At 36.8% G+C, this 20,491-nt stretch overlaps 1 protein-coding gene across 3 annotated transcripts in view; it reads right to left on the reverse strand.

Moving 5' to 3' along the window:
* Positions 1 to 20,491, reverse strand: part of PPP2R5E (protein phosphatase 2 regulatory subunit B'epsilon) — a 144,586-nt gene that overhangs the window by 30,826 nt on the left and 93,269 nt on the right. For all 3 annotated transcript variants that reach the window (XM_035720203.2, XM_025442881.3, XM_025442882.3), the window contains exons 4-5: positions 10,934 to 11,035; positions 4,501 to 4,593 (exon numbers count right to left, since the gene is read on the reverse strand). In XM_035720203.2, the coding sequence (XP_035576096.1) occupies positions 4,501 to 4,593; positions 10,934 to 11,035 (195 nt within the window). The remainder of the gene's footprint in view (positions 1 to 4,500; positions 4,594 to 10,933; positions 11,036 to 20,491) is intronic.

A 20,491-nucleotide genomic window follows, 5' to 3' on the forward strand; every position in this document is an offset into this window, starting at 1 on the left:
CTATCAAACCCACAGTTTGCTAACTTTCTTTCTACTACATTATGTTAAAATAGCTCAATTCTTATTTTGCTTTTGTCTTTACTGATGTGAGAAGTGAGAATCAGAACTGTAAAGAATACCAGCTAACGCTATAGAAAATAAGGTTTAAATCTCGTGACTAGAATAAATTATGTCTAACTAAATAAAAAAGGTTTAAGGTGAGACCACCAAAATTCTTTTTGAGATCTTTTGAGAAACCACAGAGAATAAAAAATCTGCTCAAAGAAAAAGAATGCAATAAACGTCATCCCAATCTGCAAAAGCGGAAGGTATGACAGTTCCCATGTCATAAGAAAACCAGGCTTAGGTATGAAACACACCAGGACTAGGTGGCACCATGGGAAGCTGTGGGGAGAGAAACGGGGTGTGTAAATAATGAATGAGTTGACTACAGGGGACGCACACAAAGGAGCTGCCAACTCAAGGACAAGAAAGGCCTGGTGGCAGGAAAAGGAGGGTGGGGAGAGGGGGGACAGAATCTTGGCAATAATGCCTCAAGCTCCAAAAGGCCAAGCAGGTCCCAAGTTGGAAATAAATCTCCCAGGAAGGGAGCTCAGGCAAATTACATAGGGTACTGAAAACCCACTTCTAGAAGGGACTGGGATCCCACGTAAGTCATCAGTAGACTAACGGGTAGGAAAAGGGGCAGGAGGCCAACTTTGTAGGTTACCAACGTCAATGAATAGAGTATTCTGGAAAATGGCAGCTAATTGGCACCACCCTGAGCTTATCTCCAACATGATAGTTAATGCTCTCGTTAGTCATATGATTACATTCAAATACCACTAAGTGGTGTTATTGATTTTGCCAATACCCTGCCTGTCCCTTTCCTGACTGATGCAGGAACTGCTGTGCTGTGAGCCCTGATGTGAAGGTTGAGTTTATCAACAGATCCAGAAGAGAGAAGGTAAAGGAGGCAAAGGTTGTAAAAATGAGGAAAGGGCTGAAAACATAAAAGTAGATGGACTCACTATGTATACTTGATTTCTTATCTCCAGCAGAACTCAGAGACAGATAATCACATAGTTTGTAAGTACCTGGGGCAACATTAATAAATACCAATAAATAACAGTAAATAATAACCAATACCAATAAATACCAGTAGCCCCCAGAAGTTCACTAATGAAAGGCATTCCTTTTTATGGTAAAATCTCAAGGCCCCTAAATAGGGAGTGCTGTAAACACAAAGTCCTGGCTTCTCCCATAGCATCTGACAAAGTCTTTACACTCTCCTTATGAAGAAAAAAATATTTTAAGCATTTTTTTAAAGATTTATTTATTGGGGGGGGTGGGGAGCAGAGGGAGAAGAAGCGAGAGTTCTAAAGAGACTCTACGCTGAACACAGAGCCTGACATGAGGCTCAATCTCACAACCCTGAGATCACGACCTGAGCCGAAACCAGGAGTCAGATGCTCAACCAACTGTACCACTCAGGCACCTCAAACAAAGCTTTAAAAATATAAGGATGATACCATTCTAGAGTAAATTTCTAACAGGTTCAGGGATGAAATTCAAAGACTGCTGATCAATGAACATGTGCTAAAATAAAGAAAAGATGCTAAAGGCATGCCAAAGACCTCTTGTCACCAGTGCTGGTTATTCTAATAATGACCCGAGATGAAGCCAACAGCTACTAGCATAGTTAAGAAAGTCACAGATGTGATAAAGATGGAAGGTACAATGAATGGAGTGGAATGACAGACTCAAGATCCAAAAAGAGCTCAAAAGGCTGCGGAGAAATGATATTCTGCAGGAATATATGTCAGATTCTACATTTAGATTAAAAGGCAAACTGGACAATGAACAAGAACAAGGGAAAACATCGCTTTATAACATTATGCATAAAGCTAAATTAGAATTCAGAGACCACAAGCTTAACCTAAGTTAGCAGTGCCAGGGAACAGTAAGGGTAGCTAATGAGACCGCCCCTTTAGGAAATCTACACAAGGGAATGGAGAACCCAATTCTTAGCTGTGCTGGACTGACCAGGCTCAGGACACTATGTTCAGATATACATCGCATTTTTAAAGACAAAGAGGTACATATTGAAGATTTCCAAAACGGACAAATGAGAGCTGACAGAAGTAAGAATGAGTCTAGAACAGAGAATGCACACTGACAGCTGCTAGGCTAGATCCAGAAGGCAGATGGGTTTAGTTTATCAGAACATTTCACGTAAAAATCTGGATTTGTTTCTCTTGAGGGGGGAGAAAAAGTCCCACAATAATTGAAAGAAGGGGAACAGCCAACGCTCCCTTTAGTAGAAACCTGTCTACCTCCTATTATCTGACACCTGGTCACCACCTTGTTAGAAGCGAGCCTCTAGGCATTTCAGCTGCAACTCCTGTTCGCAGGAAAAAGAGCCAAGAGGTAAACACATGCACTGTATCCTAAGACCTGAAATGTTGCGTCCGAGCTAGTGAATACTGAAGAACTAGTCTGGGGAAATAAGGCCGAAGGGTACAAGGTATACAGAAGTTCAACCAAAAAAAGAACTTTCTAACAAAAACACAACAATCTGCCCAGGTATACGCTCCTTCTTCACTAAAATAGAGTAAATGGGAGTCACCCCTTCACAGCATCTCAAAAAGACTAACTCACTGGGTAAAGAACTACAACAGACAACCCAAAACATCCCTTTCAAGTCTGTTTTTTTCTGATGTTTTAATCTTATGAGCTTTATTATCTTCAGTACCCATCTACCACAAAGAACACACTGAGCTGGGCCCTGCATGCTTTTCTTGTAAGAAAAGCACTGGCTTCATCATAAGATCCTAGTTCTTACTGTTTCCATGTCAACTAAACACAGGCTTCACTATCTGATCCTCTCGGGTAATTTAATTTACCATAAATATCAGGGAACCTTAATATTTCATTAGTGTTGAGAAGTGAGGGCTACTCCTGCCTTGAAGTCATTCCAAGTTATGGTGAGGGGAATCACAAGGAGGCATCATGACATAATGGACAGAAAAACAGAATAGGAAATGTGCTTGGGAAACCTTGAGAAACTTTCTATGCCTCAGTTTATTCATCTATAAAATAGGCCTAAAATCTAGCTGTGTCTATTTTAGGTTACAGCACAAATTAAATAATGCACATAAAGATGCTCTGACAGTTATACAGTGCTATATAAATGTAAAGACTTTCCAATACAAAACATAGACCTATTACATGTTGCTTTTTTGTCTGAAATGCATTTTGCCTCCTTGGTATAAGAATCTGGATCAATCAACCTATTTACCCAATGCTCCATGCATCCACCTATTTACCTACCTCTCTTTTTCCAAAGCCTCTTTTCCAAAACCTCACTTTTCCAAAGCCTCTCAACCTAATATATCCAAAATTCTAAATTTATTAATTGACTTACGGAGGGGAAATGAGGTCATCATAAGGGTTATCAACATTTATCCAGGAAGGCCTAGAAGATCAACTTCCTGCCAAAATAATGTTTTAAATTTGAAGTCCTTTTTTTTTAAAAAAAAAGATTTTATTTATTTACTCATGAGAGACACAGTGAGAGAGAGGCAGAGACATAGACAGAGGGAGAAACAGGCTCCATGCGGGGAGCCCGATGTGGGACTCGATCCCAGGACTCATGGATCACACTCTGGGCCGAAGGCAGGTGCTCCACCACTGAGCCACCCAGGCATCCCTAAATTTGAAGTTCTGCTTTACTGGCTCACTAGGAGATAGATATTTATTCTTTTTGACATGAGATGCCCATTAATCACTTAGGAAGGAGCTACAAATAGTCCACACACCAGTTGGCTCAAGCACTCATTTTTATACTCAAGCACTCATTTTTATAGATGAATGTCAACAGGAGGAGCAAGATGCTACCTAAAAATTCAATGTCATGAACATTCCCAAGTCTGAGGTACAAAGGAAGATATGGCCTATAGTTATAAAATGCAAAATGGCAAATCAAAAATAACACACCCTGAGAATTTTCAAACAGGTGAAAGTTAATCCCTTTAGAGGAATTTTAAGGTGTTAAACGGTGCTATTTCCTAGCTGTGGAAGCTCACCAGTATTTGACTTTGATTGTTTGTTGAAGGTTATTTATGTTCTGGGCCATGCTTATTCACTTTTAACAGATCTATGCAATAGCTCCTTAAGAATCCTTATGCAAAGAGGAGTTTTCAAGATACACAAAGATTCATACAAACTAGAGGTCCTATAAATGAAATTCCTTTATAATTAAATTTTAAGAAAGAAAACTGCAGGGAGTTAGGCATTAGCACTCCTTATTGCTTAAAATGAAATTAATTTCTAGCGATAAATTAAACAATAAATTAAAGAGGTACCTATTACTTTTAACAGGCAATAAGGAAACTAACTTATACAGTATTTGTTTAAAAGGTGATATAACTATCATTGAAATATTTTTAAATAATCAAGAGAAAATTAAAGTGTTATCAACTGAAAAACAAATATACGCAACAATAAAACTTGGCTTACCTGTAATACAAATTTCTGATCTATGTATTTTTTGGCAATGCTGGGTTGGAATTCTTGGCTTTCCAAAAATCGTATGAAAAATTCATATACAAGCTGCAATAAACAGATTATAGTTAATTTCAAATTATACCTCACTGAGCATAGTAGTATCAAAAACCATAGAAAGCCAGTAACACTAAAATTGCTTAGAAAATTGAGTTTTAATATCAATTACAAGCTATGCTAGCCTTTCTTGTAGCTCACAGTTGCTATTATGTTTTTTAACTTTTTAAACTAAAAATCTGAAAATACAGCCAAACAGAGCAAGTAAAACTCACCCATAGCCTCACTATTTAGAGATAACCACTGTTAACAATTTAATGTATAAACCTCCTGATTTTTCTCTATACTTCTACAACATTATCAATGAACTACAAACATATTTTTTTTCATAAACATATTTTTATATAGTTTTCAAACTACTTTTACCATCTAAACAATATATTGTATACAATTTATGTCAATAATATCTAAGTCGCCATTCTTAGTAGCTACAAGTAGTCCATTATACATAATTTATATAATGAATAATTCCATTATTTATAATTCATTTAACCAATCTCCTATGCTTGGACATTTAAATAGTTTCTGAATTACTTATCTATCAAATCATGCCACAATGTATATCATGTAATATATATCAGAGTACATTTGCTCACTTATTTCATGAGGAAATATTTCTAGAAGTGGAATTGTTAGAGCAAAAGATATCCAAACATTTGAGGATTTTCAACACTCATTTCTAAATTTCCCTTCAGAAAATTAGCAATTTACACTCCTCTAAGCAATATATGACACTTTAGCAGAATACTCTCAAGGAGTAAATGTTCTGCAAGGAATAAAAATATTCTCATCTGTGGAGTCGATCTCAAATAAACAGTACAGTCTACTGTTCTGATAACCAGTAGAAGGTCAATGTTTATGCTCTTTGCAAAATAAATCAATGTTAAAGTATACATTAGATCCTGGTATAATAAGCAACAGTATATAAAGAATAGAACTCTTAAGAAACAGACATTGGTTTAGAAGTCTAGCTCTGTCACTAACTGTGTAACCCTAGGCCAAGTTCATTTCTCTAAAAGTCTTGTTTCTTCAACTGAATAATGGGGATGAAAATCTCTAAGATTAAATGTGATAATATATATAAACCACTACACATAGTGTCTAACACATACCACCTAAAACAGCATTCTCAAACTTTTCAGTCTTGCTCCTTTACATTTAAAAATGCTTGAAGACATCCGTTTATATGCTATATATGGAAATACATATATTTACATATATGTAAAATCAGAAATACAAACTGAGAGAATTTAAAATACATATTTGTTATTTCATTTTAAAGCAATAAAATACATTACACACTAACATAAGTAATTTATTTTTTTAAGTAATTTATTTCTGTGGGAAATTACTTTCCAAAAAGAATTACTGAGAAGCATTATTTTTTATTTTTGAAAAATCTTTTATTGAATATTAGAAAACAGATTATTATCTGCTTCTATATTCAATCCGTTATGATACACTGTTTTGGCTGGAGTATATAAAGAAATCAAGCTTCACACAGATATAATAGTATGAAAGAGGATGAGTATTTTCAGAGTTTTTTTCACATAATTGTGGAAATTCTTCTTTGATACTACACCAAAACTTGAGAATTTCTTAAATAGGAGTTGCAATGCAGAATCTGAAGCCAAAATCAATGAATTTTTCATACTGTCACACTAAATTCCAGTCTGTCTTGGACTTTGAATTGATTTTTTAGCAATGCATGGTTTCCTAACGTCATTCATTGGCCAACTGGAAAATACTGGTTCACCAAGTTATGTAGATTTTTCAAATGCTGACAAATTTTATTGTACAAATCAAAAAAGTCACATTCCTTAATATCTCCAATTTTATCAAAAAGTCTGTTTTGATAAGCTATAAAGTTCAAGGTGACAGGAGAAAGATTAAAGTTTTCCAAAGTTCTAAATTTTTCTTGAATGCTTTTTTAAAAAAATGTTTATTTATTTATTCATGAGAGACAGAGAGAGTGAGAGAGAGAGAGAGAGAGAGAGAGAGAGAGGCAGAGACACAGGCAGAGGGAGAAGCAGACTCCATGCAGGGAGCCCGACGTGGGACTCGAACCTCAGTCTCCAGGATCATGCCCCGGGCTGAAGGCAGGCGCTAAACCGCTGAGCCACCTGGGCTGCCCTGAGTGCTCTAATTTTATCAGTGGTAACAACTGTTTCACTTTGTCTATTTTCGAGAAAACATCCACCAAATACCCAAGATGAAACAACTAGAGTTTGCCAGACATTCCTTCAAGTAAAAATGGTATTTCATGAAAAAACAGCTAGGTTAAGCTTGTAGCTCAATCACATAAATGCCTTAACACAAGACAATTAGTATATATCATTATGCAGTCACTAAGCTTTGTGCATATTTCCCTTTTTGTCAGAAGAATTTTTTTAATGTGTACTCAAAGGTTAAGACTTAATATTTAATTTCATAATTTTTGCTGCTTTTCCAAGAATATTCTTAATTGAAACTGGCTTTTTTTTTTTTTTACTTGTCAGTGCGTGGCAGTGAAGAATATGATCACAAAGCCAATTTGTCACAACCATCTTGATTGCGCTAAGGCAGCAGCAATTTCAACCACCAATGCTTTTACAACTCTCCGTTCCAATGTCAACACAGTGAACATAGCAAATAGCATAGTATTATCATAAAACTAATTTTGCCTTTGTAGGCCTGAAAATCCAGTCTCCGCGTCCCCCAAGGGTCTGCTGATATCACTAACCTAAATGCATCATACCCTTTCAACTTCAGACTCTAACTTAGCACTTGAATTAGGTATTCACATTAGGATTTTACTTTAAAGTGAGAAACTCTTTTTCTCTTTGAAACTCTGAATTCGGAATAACTTCTCGCCCAATGATCTGAAACTTTCAAGCTGTACTTGTAGGCATACTAATATGACTGATCCCCCAACACCTTCTAGAAAAATTGTTTTTTTTCAATACACTAATTTTTCAAATCTTTCTTTTACAAATAGAATGTCAGCCTTATTCAAACAACATAAAAGGGGGTTTAATTCCCACAAAGTAGAAAGATTCTCATCTTGCAGGCCTGACTTGTAGGCTGGCAGGGCTTTCTAGCAGGATTGGCAAAGTGCTCTCTCCTCTCTGGTGTTCCCTGAAAGCAGTTATGGTTTAAAACTTTGTTGGAAACACTTTAGATACACTTATTAATAAGCATAAATATTCTCTATGCTTACAAGACAGATTTTTACCACAGAATCAAAAATCTCCCTTGAATTTCTAAAGGGAAAAGAAAGACTGATGACAAAGACTGAGGACTAAATTCACTTTTCAAGATCACATAAGTGAATTCTCTATAGAACATGAATTAAAAAACTTTAGCATCTCTATTCTTCAGTCTCGAGTGTAAAGCACTAAAAACAACCCCCCAATTGTATATGAAAGTCCTGTAAAATAAAAATATCCTGGAAATACAGACCCAAATACAGAAAATACACAAGGAATAACCATGGTAACTGTGGTATACCAGTTTAAAAGATATCAATACAAATAATAGGCAAGATCAAATAACACACATACAGTAGAATTTTTGATATATTTACACTAAAAATTTGTGGATTTAATTTTTTTTTCTATTTTTAAAAAAAGATTTATTTATCTGAGAGGGTAAGAGCAGGGGAGCGGCAGAGGGAGAAGGAGAGAATCTTTAGCCAATTCCCGCTGAGCACAGAGCTCAAGACACGGGCTCAATTTCAGGACCCCAAGACTATAACCTGAGCCGAAATCAAGAGTCAGATGTTTAACCAACTGAGCCACTTGGGTGCCCCCAACTTTTTTCTATTTTTAAGTATCTCCAAAGATCCATGATTTGTTAGTAGTTCTATATGGGCCACAAATTTAAGTCAGACAGAAGTGTGAAGAAACATTCAACTGGCTAGATTCACTACCTAGCCTGCCACCCAATAACCACATCTCAATGCAATTTTGTTGTTCTGTACTTTATCAGATATTTGATAATAAACACTGTGCTTCCTTATAAAAATATATTCCAGAAGAAGCAGTAAGCATACTGCTAATGCTGGAGTTAATAAAAAGTGAGAAGGTCTAAGAAAATGCTGTTTTGGTCAGAAAAATAGATTGTTGGGTCAATTAAAAAGTAAAATGTTAAATTTAGTGATAACTCACTATAATATGAATGATCTGCCATGAACAGAAAAGGAGATCTCTTGAATGTTCACTGAGTGCTCTTATCAGTACTAAAACCACCTATCGGTGGAAAATGGAAAGGTAACCAATTTATAGAGTCAGAATCCTAAGAGAAACAAAAGAATCTTGAGTACAAAGACTTTCATAAAGGAGTAGCTGGTGAAGGAAACGGTGCGCCTACTGACTTGACCTTTATTACAAATGAAGGTTAATTTGTGAATTTTGAGAGTAGGTTTCCTTTACCTGATCTTGTCTAAATCATATTTCCTTTCTAAATCATATTTCCCCCTAAGTTAAAGCAGGCTTGAGAGTATTAACACAGATGAAGGCAGCTCATTCTGAAATACAGTCTGTGGATTTACATCCATAAGGGTATAGGTCTCATCATCATTCCTCACAGTGGCTTTGGTTTTAGAGTTTCAAGTGAACTAATAGCTAATGCTCCTGTAGTAATGACACAGTGTAAGCTAAAGATTTCTGGTGGCAGAATTTAGTTTCATAGCTTTAGAAACTGATTTGGTCATTATACTTAGGAAGGATTAATTGAAATACTTAGTTAAACTTTACTGCGCTTTAGGGGAAATTTAGATCTCTGGTGATCATGACTTAGAGCATTAAAAAAGCTCTTGCAAATGGCAAGAGTAGTCTACTGTCTCTGAGATATAGAAAAGACAAGTTGAAGCTTTGAAGACAGTTTTCTTCCTGTCTTTTCCACCATGAGATGTGGGATTTTCCTGAGGAGATTATCTTGTTTGTTTTGTTTTTAAAATTTCTTCCAGACTACACCACGTTTTATGAACTGGTGCCAAACATTAGGCATAAGACACAACAAGAAGTCCACCTATTCAAAAGAATTATGTTTTTTATTTTGTCACAATCTGAGATGTAACATGAAAAGCACAAATAATTTCCCAAATTTCTTAGATTACAGATAGCATGTCTGACACCTTTAAAAAAAAAAAAAATCAAGTAGCTAAAATAGGAAATCAGCCATAGTGTTTTAACTAATTTACTCAATCTTGGCATTGGCAGCAGGAATACATATGTATAACATGCCTGGGTAAGAGCTGAGGAGACAGAGGCCCAGAAAGCTCTCTCTATAACTAGGAGAAACAGCATACATGTATATCTGTAGAAACCTTGAGTTGCCAAAGCAGGACAGGGAAAGTTGCAAATTGATGTCAAAAATTCTGACGTGGGGAAAATAACTTTTAGGCTATCTCTGGGCTTCATCTTACTGCAGCACAGTTTTCTGCTCTTTAGAAAGTCAACTAGTAGCCATAAACACACTTCAAAGATGCCTCAGGATGAAAATGTTCAAGGTTCTTGTCCCTTTCTACCACCTCTTCCCTCCTGGCTGGTTGTTATCCAGTCTCTGAGGACATTCTAACTCAATGGAAAGAGAGCTCTGAGGAGCATTACATACACATTTCCTTGTTCTGTTCCTTTGAGAAATGCTGGCCTGCAGCGCAAGCAGCCAGGAAGAAAAAATGGAAAATGACCAGTATGGATAAGTAAATACAGTACAGATGGGCCTAGTGCTGGCAAGGAGATGGCAGGGATGGCCCCGATTTGTTGGCACACGCATATGACCAGAAAACATGGCCTTCTCAGTGCAAGAGAGCAAAACTGGCCTTCACACAAGCTTTCTAACAGCTGTTGCTCTTCTTACAACACTCTGAAATAACTATTTCAATTTGTTTTTGCCTTTGCAGGCTACAGAAACACATTTGTGGTTGTCACCTTCGTGACATTCATGTCACCTTCATGACAGGCATTCAAGGTCCCCAGGGTACCTGCTGATGAAAATGAGATATAGACTCTGTGACCTAATCATATCTAACTAATATGAATGTGAAAATAGTTCAGTTCCTGCTGGAGGCTCCAGCAGACAGGATCACGTAGAAGCTCTAATAGAAGAGCAAAGAACTGCTGGCTGGACCCACAACCTGGGATGATTCATACTAAAGCATTACACTGTATTTATTCTTTTGGCATCCTAATTATCAAGAAAGAGAAACACAGAAAGCATTCTCTAGCTTTCCATTAATGTATTTTAATTTGATTTCTGGGTGAATAAAGGCCTTCAAGAAATTCCCATACTAATCAGCCAATGAGTCAATGGATCTTTCTTTTATAACAAATGGTAGATTAAATGGTACCTGTAAATGTGGCCACGATGCCTCAAGGGTTGGTTCATCTTCTTCTGGATCAAATTCATTGCTGTCACTAGGAGGGAGAGTTCTGAATATATTGCAAGATACCTAAAAATAAACAAGCAGCACAGTTAGCTGGAAGCACCTCTTGGGCAGCCTTACACAAGATTTGCAGCCAGCTGAAGGTAACCCAGATGACAAACAACAAGAACACCACCAAACTAGAATGGGCACCTCTTTCTACAGGCTCTGAGGCCAGGGCCACCTCTAGGCAAAGATAGAAAGCACCAGAGCTGTTCCTCCTGTCTTCTTGAACAGCAGTTCTCATCTTTATATGGCCATCCCCACCCTAGGTCCCTTTAATTTTAGACCTCCCATCAAAGCCTGTTCTTGGTTACTCACCCATCAAGCATGCTTCTAATTAACCAATTTACACTAAGATATAAATAACTGCTAATGAGTTTTACGCATTTCCCTTCTCAGGTTTATTCACAATTTGCAAATTTACAGTTGAACTGATGGTAAAATTTTAGGCATTGAGAGAAAGCAAATCAGAAAAGATATTTCTGAACCTAAAACGCTTGAAATTATACTTAATCTGTTCTTAGTTGGTTGACAAAATACTGGGGTGCCTGGCTGACTCAGCTGGAAGACCATGCAATTCTTGATCTGGGGGTCGTGAATTCAAGCCCCAGATTGGATGTAGAGATTACTTAAAAATAAATAAATAAAACTTAAAAAAAAAAGTAATGATGCCCAGGATAAGATGTATTGCGATACAAATCTCTATCAACTAATTAGGTATATTCCTTTACCATAGGCAATTTCCAGATTAAGTACTGGTTGCTCATAGAATGGCCAGGAGTTGATAACTGCTAAAATTGGGCAATGAAGAGATGAGGACTCATTATTCTATTCTACTATTTCTGCATATATTCCAAGATTTCTGCAGAAAATGTTCATTTTTAAAATGAGGTTGCTACTATTCTCAGGGTTCCCTTTCAATTTCTGTTTCTTGTCCTACTTAGTCATCTATCCTCTTCCAAGGACCCAAATATATCCTCAGATATGAAGAATAAAATGGGGGAGGAGTGAGTGGGGGCAGGAAACAGGGGGTAAATGTGTAGAAAGGACAAGGAAACTGAAACAGGACGCCTGGGTGGCTCAGCAGTTGAGCATCTGCCTTTGGCTCAGGCAGGAACCTGGAGTCCCAGGATCGAGTCCCACATCGGGCTCCTGCATAGAGCCTGCTTCTCCCTCTGCCTATGTCTCTGCCTCTCTCTCTCTCTATATATATGTATGTGTGTGTGTGTGTGTGTGTGTGTGTGTGTGTATCATGAATATATAAATAAAATCTTAAAAAAAAAAGAAAGAGATTGAACCAGAAACCTTGGCTGGACTTTCTACACAATGCAGAAAATACAAAGTATAATATATGCTGTTCTGAAAGAGGAAAAACTTTTGGGGTCCTATATACCCTGTGTTTATTCATTTAACAAATATTTATCAAATGTCCATTATATTCACATACTATTCCAGGCACTGGGAAACTAACAATGAACAGAGCAAAGAAAAGCCTGTGCCCTCCAGGAGCCAATATTTTAGTTAAATTCACAAGTATCTCATTTTTCTCACTATGGAAACTGAGCCCAGATATATAAACTATGGAAAGCAGATTTGATTTTATTTTAAGTGTAATGGGAAGCCATTAGTTGATCTTAAACAGAAATGTGACAGGATTTGATTTTTGCTTTATTTTTTTAAAAGATTTTATTTATTCATTCATGAGAGACACAGAGAGAGGCAGAGACATATGCAGAGGGAGAAGCAGACTCCCTGTGGGGAGCCCGATGCGGGACTCAATCCCAGGGCCCCAGGATCACGACCTGAGCTAAAGGCAGATGCTCAACCACTGAGCCATGTAGGTGCCCCTTGATTTTTGCTTTAAAAAAAAAAATCGTAAAAAAAAAAAAAAAATGTTAAAAAAAGTCCTTCTGGCAGCTCTCTGTATTGAACAGACAGAGAAGGGGCAGTTAGAAGCCTTTGAAGGTGGCAAGCAATGATGATGGCTTGGACTGGGATGGTGGCAGAAGAGACAGAAGTCGATTGATTCAAAATCCACTTTAGAGGTAGTATCTGCTGCTGGCCTGAATATATGGGGTGAAGACAAGTAAAAATCAAGGATGAGTCATAGATGTAAGGCCACTTACCCAAGATGGAGATGGCTGGGAAAGGGAAAGCACTGTTTACTTGTTTGGATGGGGAGGTCAAGATCCAGTCAGGAATGTGTTAGAGATACAGTATCTAGGAGGTAATCAGACATATGAATCGAGCCCTCAAGCTAGACAGGTCAGGACTAGAGACATATAAGGACTCCTTGGCATAGAGATGATTTTAAAGCCATGAGACTAATGGATCACCTTGGAAAGGAGTAAATAGACAGGAAAGGACCTACAGGCATCCAACATTCAGAAACCAGACACAAAAAGAACCATCAAGCAACACAAATGAAAAGGAGTAGGAGGTAGGAAAAGAAAAGAACTAGTTTGGGAACTCAGGAGCTAAGAGGGAAGAGTATGTGAAGAAAGACAAACAGGTCAAACTGCAGCAAATCCTACTCTGAGATTGACTAAGATACGCAAAGACCGGTATCTAACTGTTGGGATTCTACAGTCCTATGAAGTGGATATTATCATCATCTCCAATTTATCATTGAGGAAATGGAAATACAGGTGTTGTTAAGATCTAAGGTAACAGGGCACCTGGGTGGCTCAGTGGTTGAGTGTCTGCCTACGGGTCAGGTCATGATCCCAGGATCAAGTCCCACATCCGGCTCCCCACGGGGAGCCTGTTTCTCCCTCTATCTTTCTCTCTGACTCTGTGTGTCTCTCATGGATGGATGGATGGATGGATGGATGGATGGATGGATAAATAAATGAATAAATGAATGAATGAATGAATGAAATCTTAAAAAAAAAAAATCTAAGGTTATACTTGGTAACCAGCAGTTACAACTGAACCCAGGCTGTCAGGCTCTACCAAGTGTTCTAGAAAAGCAGGTAGACCACTTTTTTTTTTTTTAAAGATTTTATTTATTTATGAGAGAGAGAGAGAGAGGCAGAGACATAGGCAGAGGGAGAAGCAGGCTCCATGCAGGGAGCCTGATGTGGGACTCGATCCCGGGTCTCCAGGATCATGCCCTGGGCTGAAGGCGGTGCTAAACCACTGAGCCACCCGGGCTGCCCGGTAGACCACTTCTTTTGCTCTACTTTAACTTAGATGACTGGGGAAAAAAAAAATCATTATATGAGAATGTTTTTGCCATGGCTAATGACATGTATGTTACTTTGTCCTTTCCCATGATTATTAGAAATTCCGTTTACAAAGAAACTAGTGACTTTTCAGAAAACCATCAACTAATGACTTCTCGTCAACCAGCCAGCCACACTGTAAGCAAAAGAACAAGTCTTTTAATTACTTGCTTTCGTTCATTCCAACTAAATTATCTGTATATACTGTTCTCTAACAATTTGTTTTCCTCTCCCAAGACATAAAAGTAAACCATTTAATAAAAAAGGAGAGGATACTCCTGTATAGTAATAAAAAAAAAAAAAATCTGCATACAAAAGACATGGAAACTTCTGCTCCCTTATCCTCTTGGTTGTATAAACTCTCTTTCAGTGCCAACAAGTGCTGCAGCAATTATTTGTTCACATATTTGTCTGTCTTTCCCCACTAATCAAGAATATGCAACATCACATTCACATTTGCTTCCCTAGTACCATATGAGACATCCAATAAACGTTCACAAAATTTAAATTTGGACACATTTACAAAACAGTATATTTTGGTTTTGCTTTTTAAAAATTTCAAGTTACAGTTTTCTGACTGATTTAAATAAATGTAGGTTATTTAACTAAGATGTTTAACTCTGTACAATATTCTAAACCTCTGATTTGGTCAAGGTTTCCTCTCAATTGCCACATCAAAAGAATGTCAAGCTGTGTAAATAATCCAAACAGCAAGTAGTTCTAAAGGCATGCACTTCTCACTTAGCCACATATTGCCATTTCTTCAGATATGCCTTCCTTATAATGCTTTACTTAGCTTACTTCTAAATATTCACCAGATGAGCAATGAGGAAGCACAAATCTATTGGGCTAGACAATGAAGAGCTGACTCAACTGGTTAAGTAGTTTTCTAGCAAATATGGAAAGACTGTCAAAGCATATCAAGTGTCATGGAAATGGCCAAGCTTTTTGATCCAGCCAGGTACATATTAGGTGCTTAATAAAAATGTCATGAGTGAATGAATCATTGCTCCATCCTTGAGAATCTATTCTAAAACACTAATCCAACACAAGTCTGAAAAACTACTTAAAGTAGTCATTTGCAACATTCTCCAAAAAGTGTAAAATTGGAAATAACCTTTAAATCCAACATTCAAGAAGTTCATCAACTTAGTATTGTGCAGCATTAAAGATGATGGCTATACAAAAGCACAAAGAAATGTTTATGAATAAAGACTTAGGGGGAAAGACAGCTGAAAATGATGTGACTGTAACTATAAGGGATGGAAATGGGTAACTAAAGAGAAATTTTTAAGAGCTGTAGTAAAGTAAAAGGAATATGGATGATAAACTAGTAGTTGCTGTTATTTCTCTTGAGGCTCACAAAGTTAAGTCCTAAATTTATAAAAAAGTGTAAGTTGTAAGTTAGAGACATACAGTATATAAGTTATGCATTTAATTTCAATATGAAAATGGGCTCTTGAATTTGTTTGAATAAGATTATTACTGTCAGGAGAGTCAAAAATCAGAGCTTCCTACAATGCCTAGAGCCTACCTCATGAATGGATAGATGAAAGAATGAATGGGTCAGTTTAACTACACAATTGAGCTCCAAAATCATGAATTTAAAATTCCGTTATCCATGGATTTGGGGGGTAGGGGGGGGGGAGCAGTCCTCCAAACCCTCTGACTTTGCTACAACATTTTTTATGTGTGTGTCCAATTTGGTAAAAGATTCAGTTGCGTTGAGATTTTCAAAAGATTCCCAAGATCTTAAAATGGCTAAAAATCACTATCCAAACTGGTAGATTTGCTTCCATTAAATCTTTATCACTGGCTACCACTTCTGATTTATAGTCCAGGTTTTTTTTTTTTTTTTTTTAAGCTTTTATTTATTTATTTGTGTGTGTGAGAGAGAGAGAGCACAAGAATGAGCAGGGGAGAGGGCAAGGGGCATAGGAGAAGCAGCCTCCCTGCTGGGCAGGGAACCTGACATGCAGGGCTCAATCCAGGACCCTGGGATCATGACCTGAACCAAAGGCAGATGCTCAACAAACTGAGGCACACAGGAACCCCTACAGCCCAGGTTTTAAAGGGATTATTAAATAGGTAGTATTACTAAATAGGTTAATAGCAGCTGTATGCTAATGCAAATATATCATAACTATAAGTAGCCACCAACATCAATCCCCACCACAAAGCATTTTGCAGTCTATGTGGCTAGATTAAAATGCACCAATGACTTTATTTCTAAAGTCACAAAAACTGTCTCTATATTTAAATAAATGAGGCTCTAGTCCTAAACAGATTATCCAAAATGAACAAAAGAATTTTTTTAAGTAGACTGCAGAGATTTATTTTTATATTTTTATTTTATTTATTTTTCAACTGTTTTATTTTAATCTACACTAGTGTCAATGCAAAGGCAAAGAAGTTTAATAAGTGTCTTTGAGGTAGTCTGATTCATTTTCATCCCAAAGGCATTACAACAAACACTGAATATTGGAATCAAACTAAAGGTTTGAAAGCACTGGGCTGGCCTCCAGAAAGTGGCTATAAGGACAGAAAGCAAGGCTGAGGGAACAGGAGGAACAGATGTTAAAATCTAAATAACCCCTCCTCAAAGATAGAAAATTTAGGATTAAGGATTCTACTGGGTGGCTTCTACAATCAGATCATATTAGAGAGACTCTCTTATCCAACTCTCTCTTCTTACAAATAAGGAAAGTCCAAAGAGTTCCTCAGTTTTTCAAGGTAATGAAGGACCATGATATGTATGCATGGAAGGTTCGTTCTCAGGATCCTTTCTCTGGCACACCACCGCCATGCCATCCATGAAGGCTATGCACGGACCTGACATTTTTGTCTTTCTCCTCTGATTCCCCTACCACATTTTTTTTATCAGTTTTTTAACTCTCTCTTTGTCTCATGTCTCCTTTCCCATCACCTTCCTTCTACATTACTGGCCAGTGGCCTTCAATGACACCCATGGACATTGTTTTCCTACCTGAGAGAATTCAGAACTATGATGAACCTGCTCAGCATCAGCAGAAAAAAAGAACAGTCTCTTCATCCCCACTCCATCCCCAGACCTCCACTTTCAAAACATCTTGATTACTGTCTAGGTTCCCCTCTGGTTCCTATTCCCCACATCCCTTCTGCTCCATCCCCCCCAATTAGATTTTGAGCCCCTCAACTACTCTTTACTAATTTCTGAATGCCTCACACCTTCATATTAAAAAAAAAAAAAAAAAAAAAAAAAACAAATAGCAAGAGTTGCCAGATTGCCAGATAAAATACAGGACACCGATTAAATCTGAATTGCACATCAACAAATAATTTTTAGTTCAAGTATGTCCCACATCTTGCATGGGATAGTTAGACTTTAAAAATTATTTATCTAAAATTCAAATTTAACTATGTACCCTGTATTTTTATTTGCTAAAACTGACAGCTCTACAATAACACTAATATTAAGAACCTCTTCTGGTTACAAGTCAGTTGTTAAATGGAACCACAGCACCATCTCAGGCAAGGCCAGGAACCTAAGGGACCAGCTGCTCTCTTATTTTTTCACCTCTTTGGTTTACTGCTGATTACTGTGAATTATGGTGCAAAAAAAGAATAAATTTCAAGGCCTTGGCCAAGTGAGAAAGACAACTTAACCAGATCCCAAGTATAAGGCCCCATAAGTAAAGGGGAAGAAGTGTTTAGGCATATTTTAGTCAGGTTTTGATTAAACAAACAACTTACTATTATCCGACTTACAATATCAAAATACAACTATTAATGCATTTTTAAAAGATTTTGTTTATTTACTTGAGAGACCATGCCAGGGCACACACAGGCATAAGCAGGGGGAGGGGGAAGGGGAGAGGGAAAGGCAGACTCCCCACTGAGCAGGGAGCCCAACCTGGGGCTTGATCCAAGGACCCTGGGATCATGACCTGAGCCGAAGTGATACATTTAACTGACTGAGCCACCCAGGCACTCCACAACTATTAATATATTTTTAGGGCAGCCCAGGTGGCTCAGCGGTTTTGCGGCACCTTCAGTCCAGGGCCTGATCCCTGCAGACCCAGGATGGAGTCCCACATCAGGTTCCCTGCATGGAGCCTGCTTCTCTCTCTCTCTCTCTGTCTGTATCTCATGAATAAATAAATAAATAAATAATCTATAGAGTTATTTAAGTTACTCTTATTTAATCTAAGAGTTATTTAAGTGACTAAAACAAAAAAGCCCCTCCCTTTCCCCAATCTCTTTATCTCCATAGAAACTACTAATTTTACACTATGATTTTGGTTGGCATTTTGCTGCTGTTGTTTAAGGAAAATGACTAGCACATTACAAAGGAACAGAAGGTGGCTAGTGCCTAGTAGCTACTCACCAAATATCTGTAAAGATTAACAAAAAAACAAAACAAAGGTAAGAACAATATAATGAGTTATTAAAAACAACTAATGAATACTTTCAATTCCTCTTAGTTATATATGTTAGCACTGTTAGTATTTAAGGCGTGTGTAGTTCTCAGGGAACCACTTTTAACTATAGCATAACAAAGCATACTGTAAATAATAATCTTTTCAGTGATTTATAATACTATTTTCTAGATGAGTAAGTATCACTTTTCTTGGATAAAGTGTGCACTAGTTGACCTCAAGAACATTTCTCCCTCTGTTATCTGTGACACTATAATTTCATACATTAAGCAATACTGCAAGTATATTGTTTGTAAATATAAAATGCTGACATCATAGATATAAAATGAATTTCCTTGAGGTTACATCTACAAAGTAAATTTTCTAACAAAAAAGGGACAATATAAATGATGTTAAACAGAGAACATTCAAGCAAATTAAAAAGTACCATTATTCCTCTAGCACTATTTGTATTAAGATCTCAAGTAGCAATTTCAATGATATCCATCAGTTTTTCATCCAGTTCATTCATTCAGTCTCTCATTCTATAATCCATCATGTATTGAAAAGAAACAAAATTATTTAATCAAGCATTTAGAACCAAGAGTAGCCAGTAAATGCAATGTTGAAGCTGTCATCATGCGTTATTCTCATAGTGTTTTGTGTTAGCTCCCAAAAATGCATTTAAATATTATAAAACATATTAAAGTAAGCAAAAGTTACTTTAAATCTCTAAATCAGACATTTGAACAGAGAAGACTATTTCCAAACATATCAGAATTTGTATTAAATATTCAAATCTAAGAATCAGAACTAAAATTCTAACAGAATTTGCCTAAATATCTTGCTATACTATTTATGTTTAGAACATAAAAGTAATATACGATAAACATACACATAATGTCAAGTTACCTTTGGTAACACCAAATATAAGAATTCTTAATAATCCCAGTGATAATCTTTCAAACCTGACTCTCAATCCCTTTTAAAATAATTATAAATAATTATTGATATATAAAATCAAGGAGAAAAATCTCAAAGCATTTGTAATTATGTTCAAGAAACTTAGAATCAGAACAGATATGTATCTTCTAAGCTGGGACTTTGATTAGGAAACAAATGGCAAAATTTTCAAACTTTCAATTAGCACTTAATTTAATTAACTGGCAATTTGTTCAATCAGTTATTTGTTTCTAAAGCAAAACCGTATCTTTTAATTACCATAATTTACTGTAGTTTCAACTCCAGACTAGATACAAAGTCTCTTTTTAAACCTCCATCAATGTGAACGAACACAGCTGTTTAAAAGTTATCTGAACTTGTGAAACCATTAAAATAGCTTATTCTAACATAAAGACATGTCCTCAGCACTAAATCTAAAGAGAAAAAATTTAAACCAGTATGACAACTTCTTATGAGTCCCCCACTGCATGTCTACCTTTATTCTCTAACATATCAAATACATGACTGTCACTACTCTGTAATATCATCAATGTAATTAAAAATTCCATGCAAGGATTTCCATAAGTTATTATTACAAACACATTCACTTGAGATAAATACAATTCCTTGAGCCAAAATAATCTCTGCAGTGCTCTTGTTTGCCACAAGAAGAGAGGTCTCAGCAACACACGAGGGACAAACACTCCATGATACGTAGGTGTGGTCAAGCCACTCCACCAAGAGTGTGCACATTTTTATCATAAACCACCTTTGTGGACAAAGCTCTACACTTAAGAGAAAGTAGTCAGTGAACCAGAACCAAAGACAGCATACTCTGTTTACACGTGACTAAGAAACATGCCCTTGTGATGGCTGTTAGATTTGTTTTACAACACCCAGAAATCTAGAAGAGG

This window comes from Canis lupus, chromosome 8 (assembly GCF_003254725.2).
Source record: "Canis lupus dingo isolate Sandy chromosome 8, ASM325472v2, whole genome shotgun sequence".
In the NCBI taxonomy this organism is placed as follows: Eukaryota; Metazoa; Chordata; class Mammalia; order Carnivora; family Canidae; genus Canis; species Canis lupus.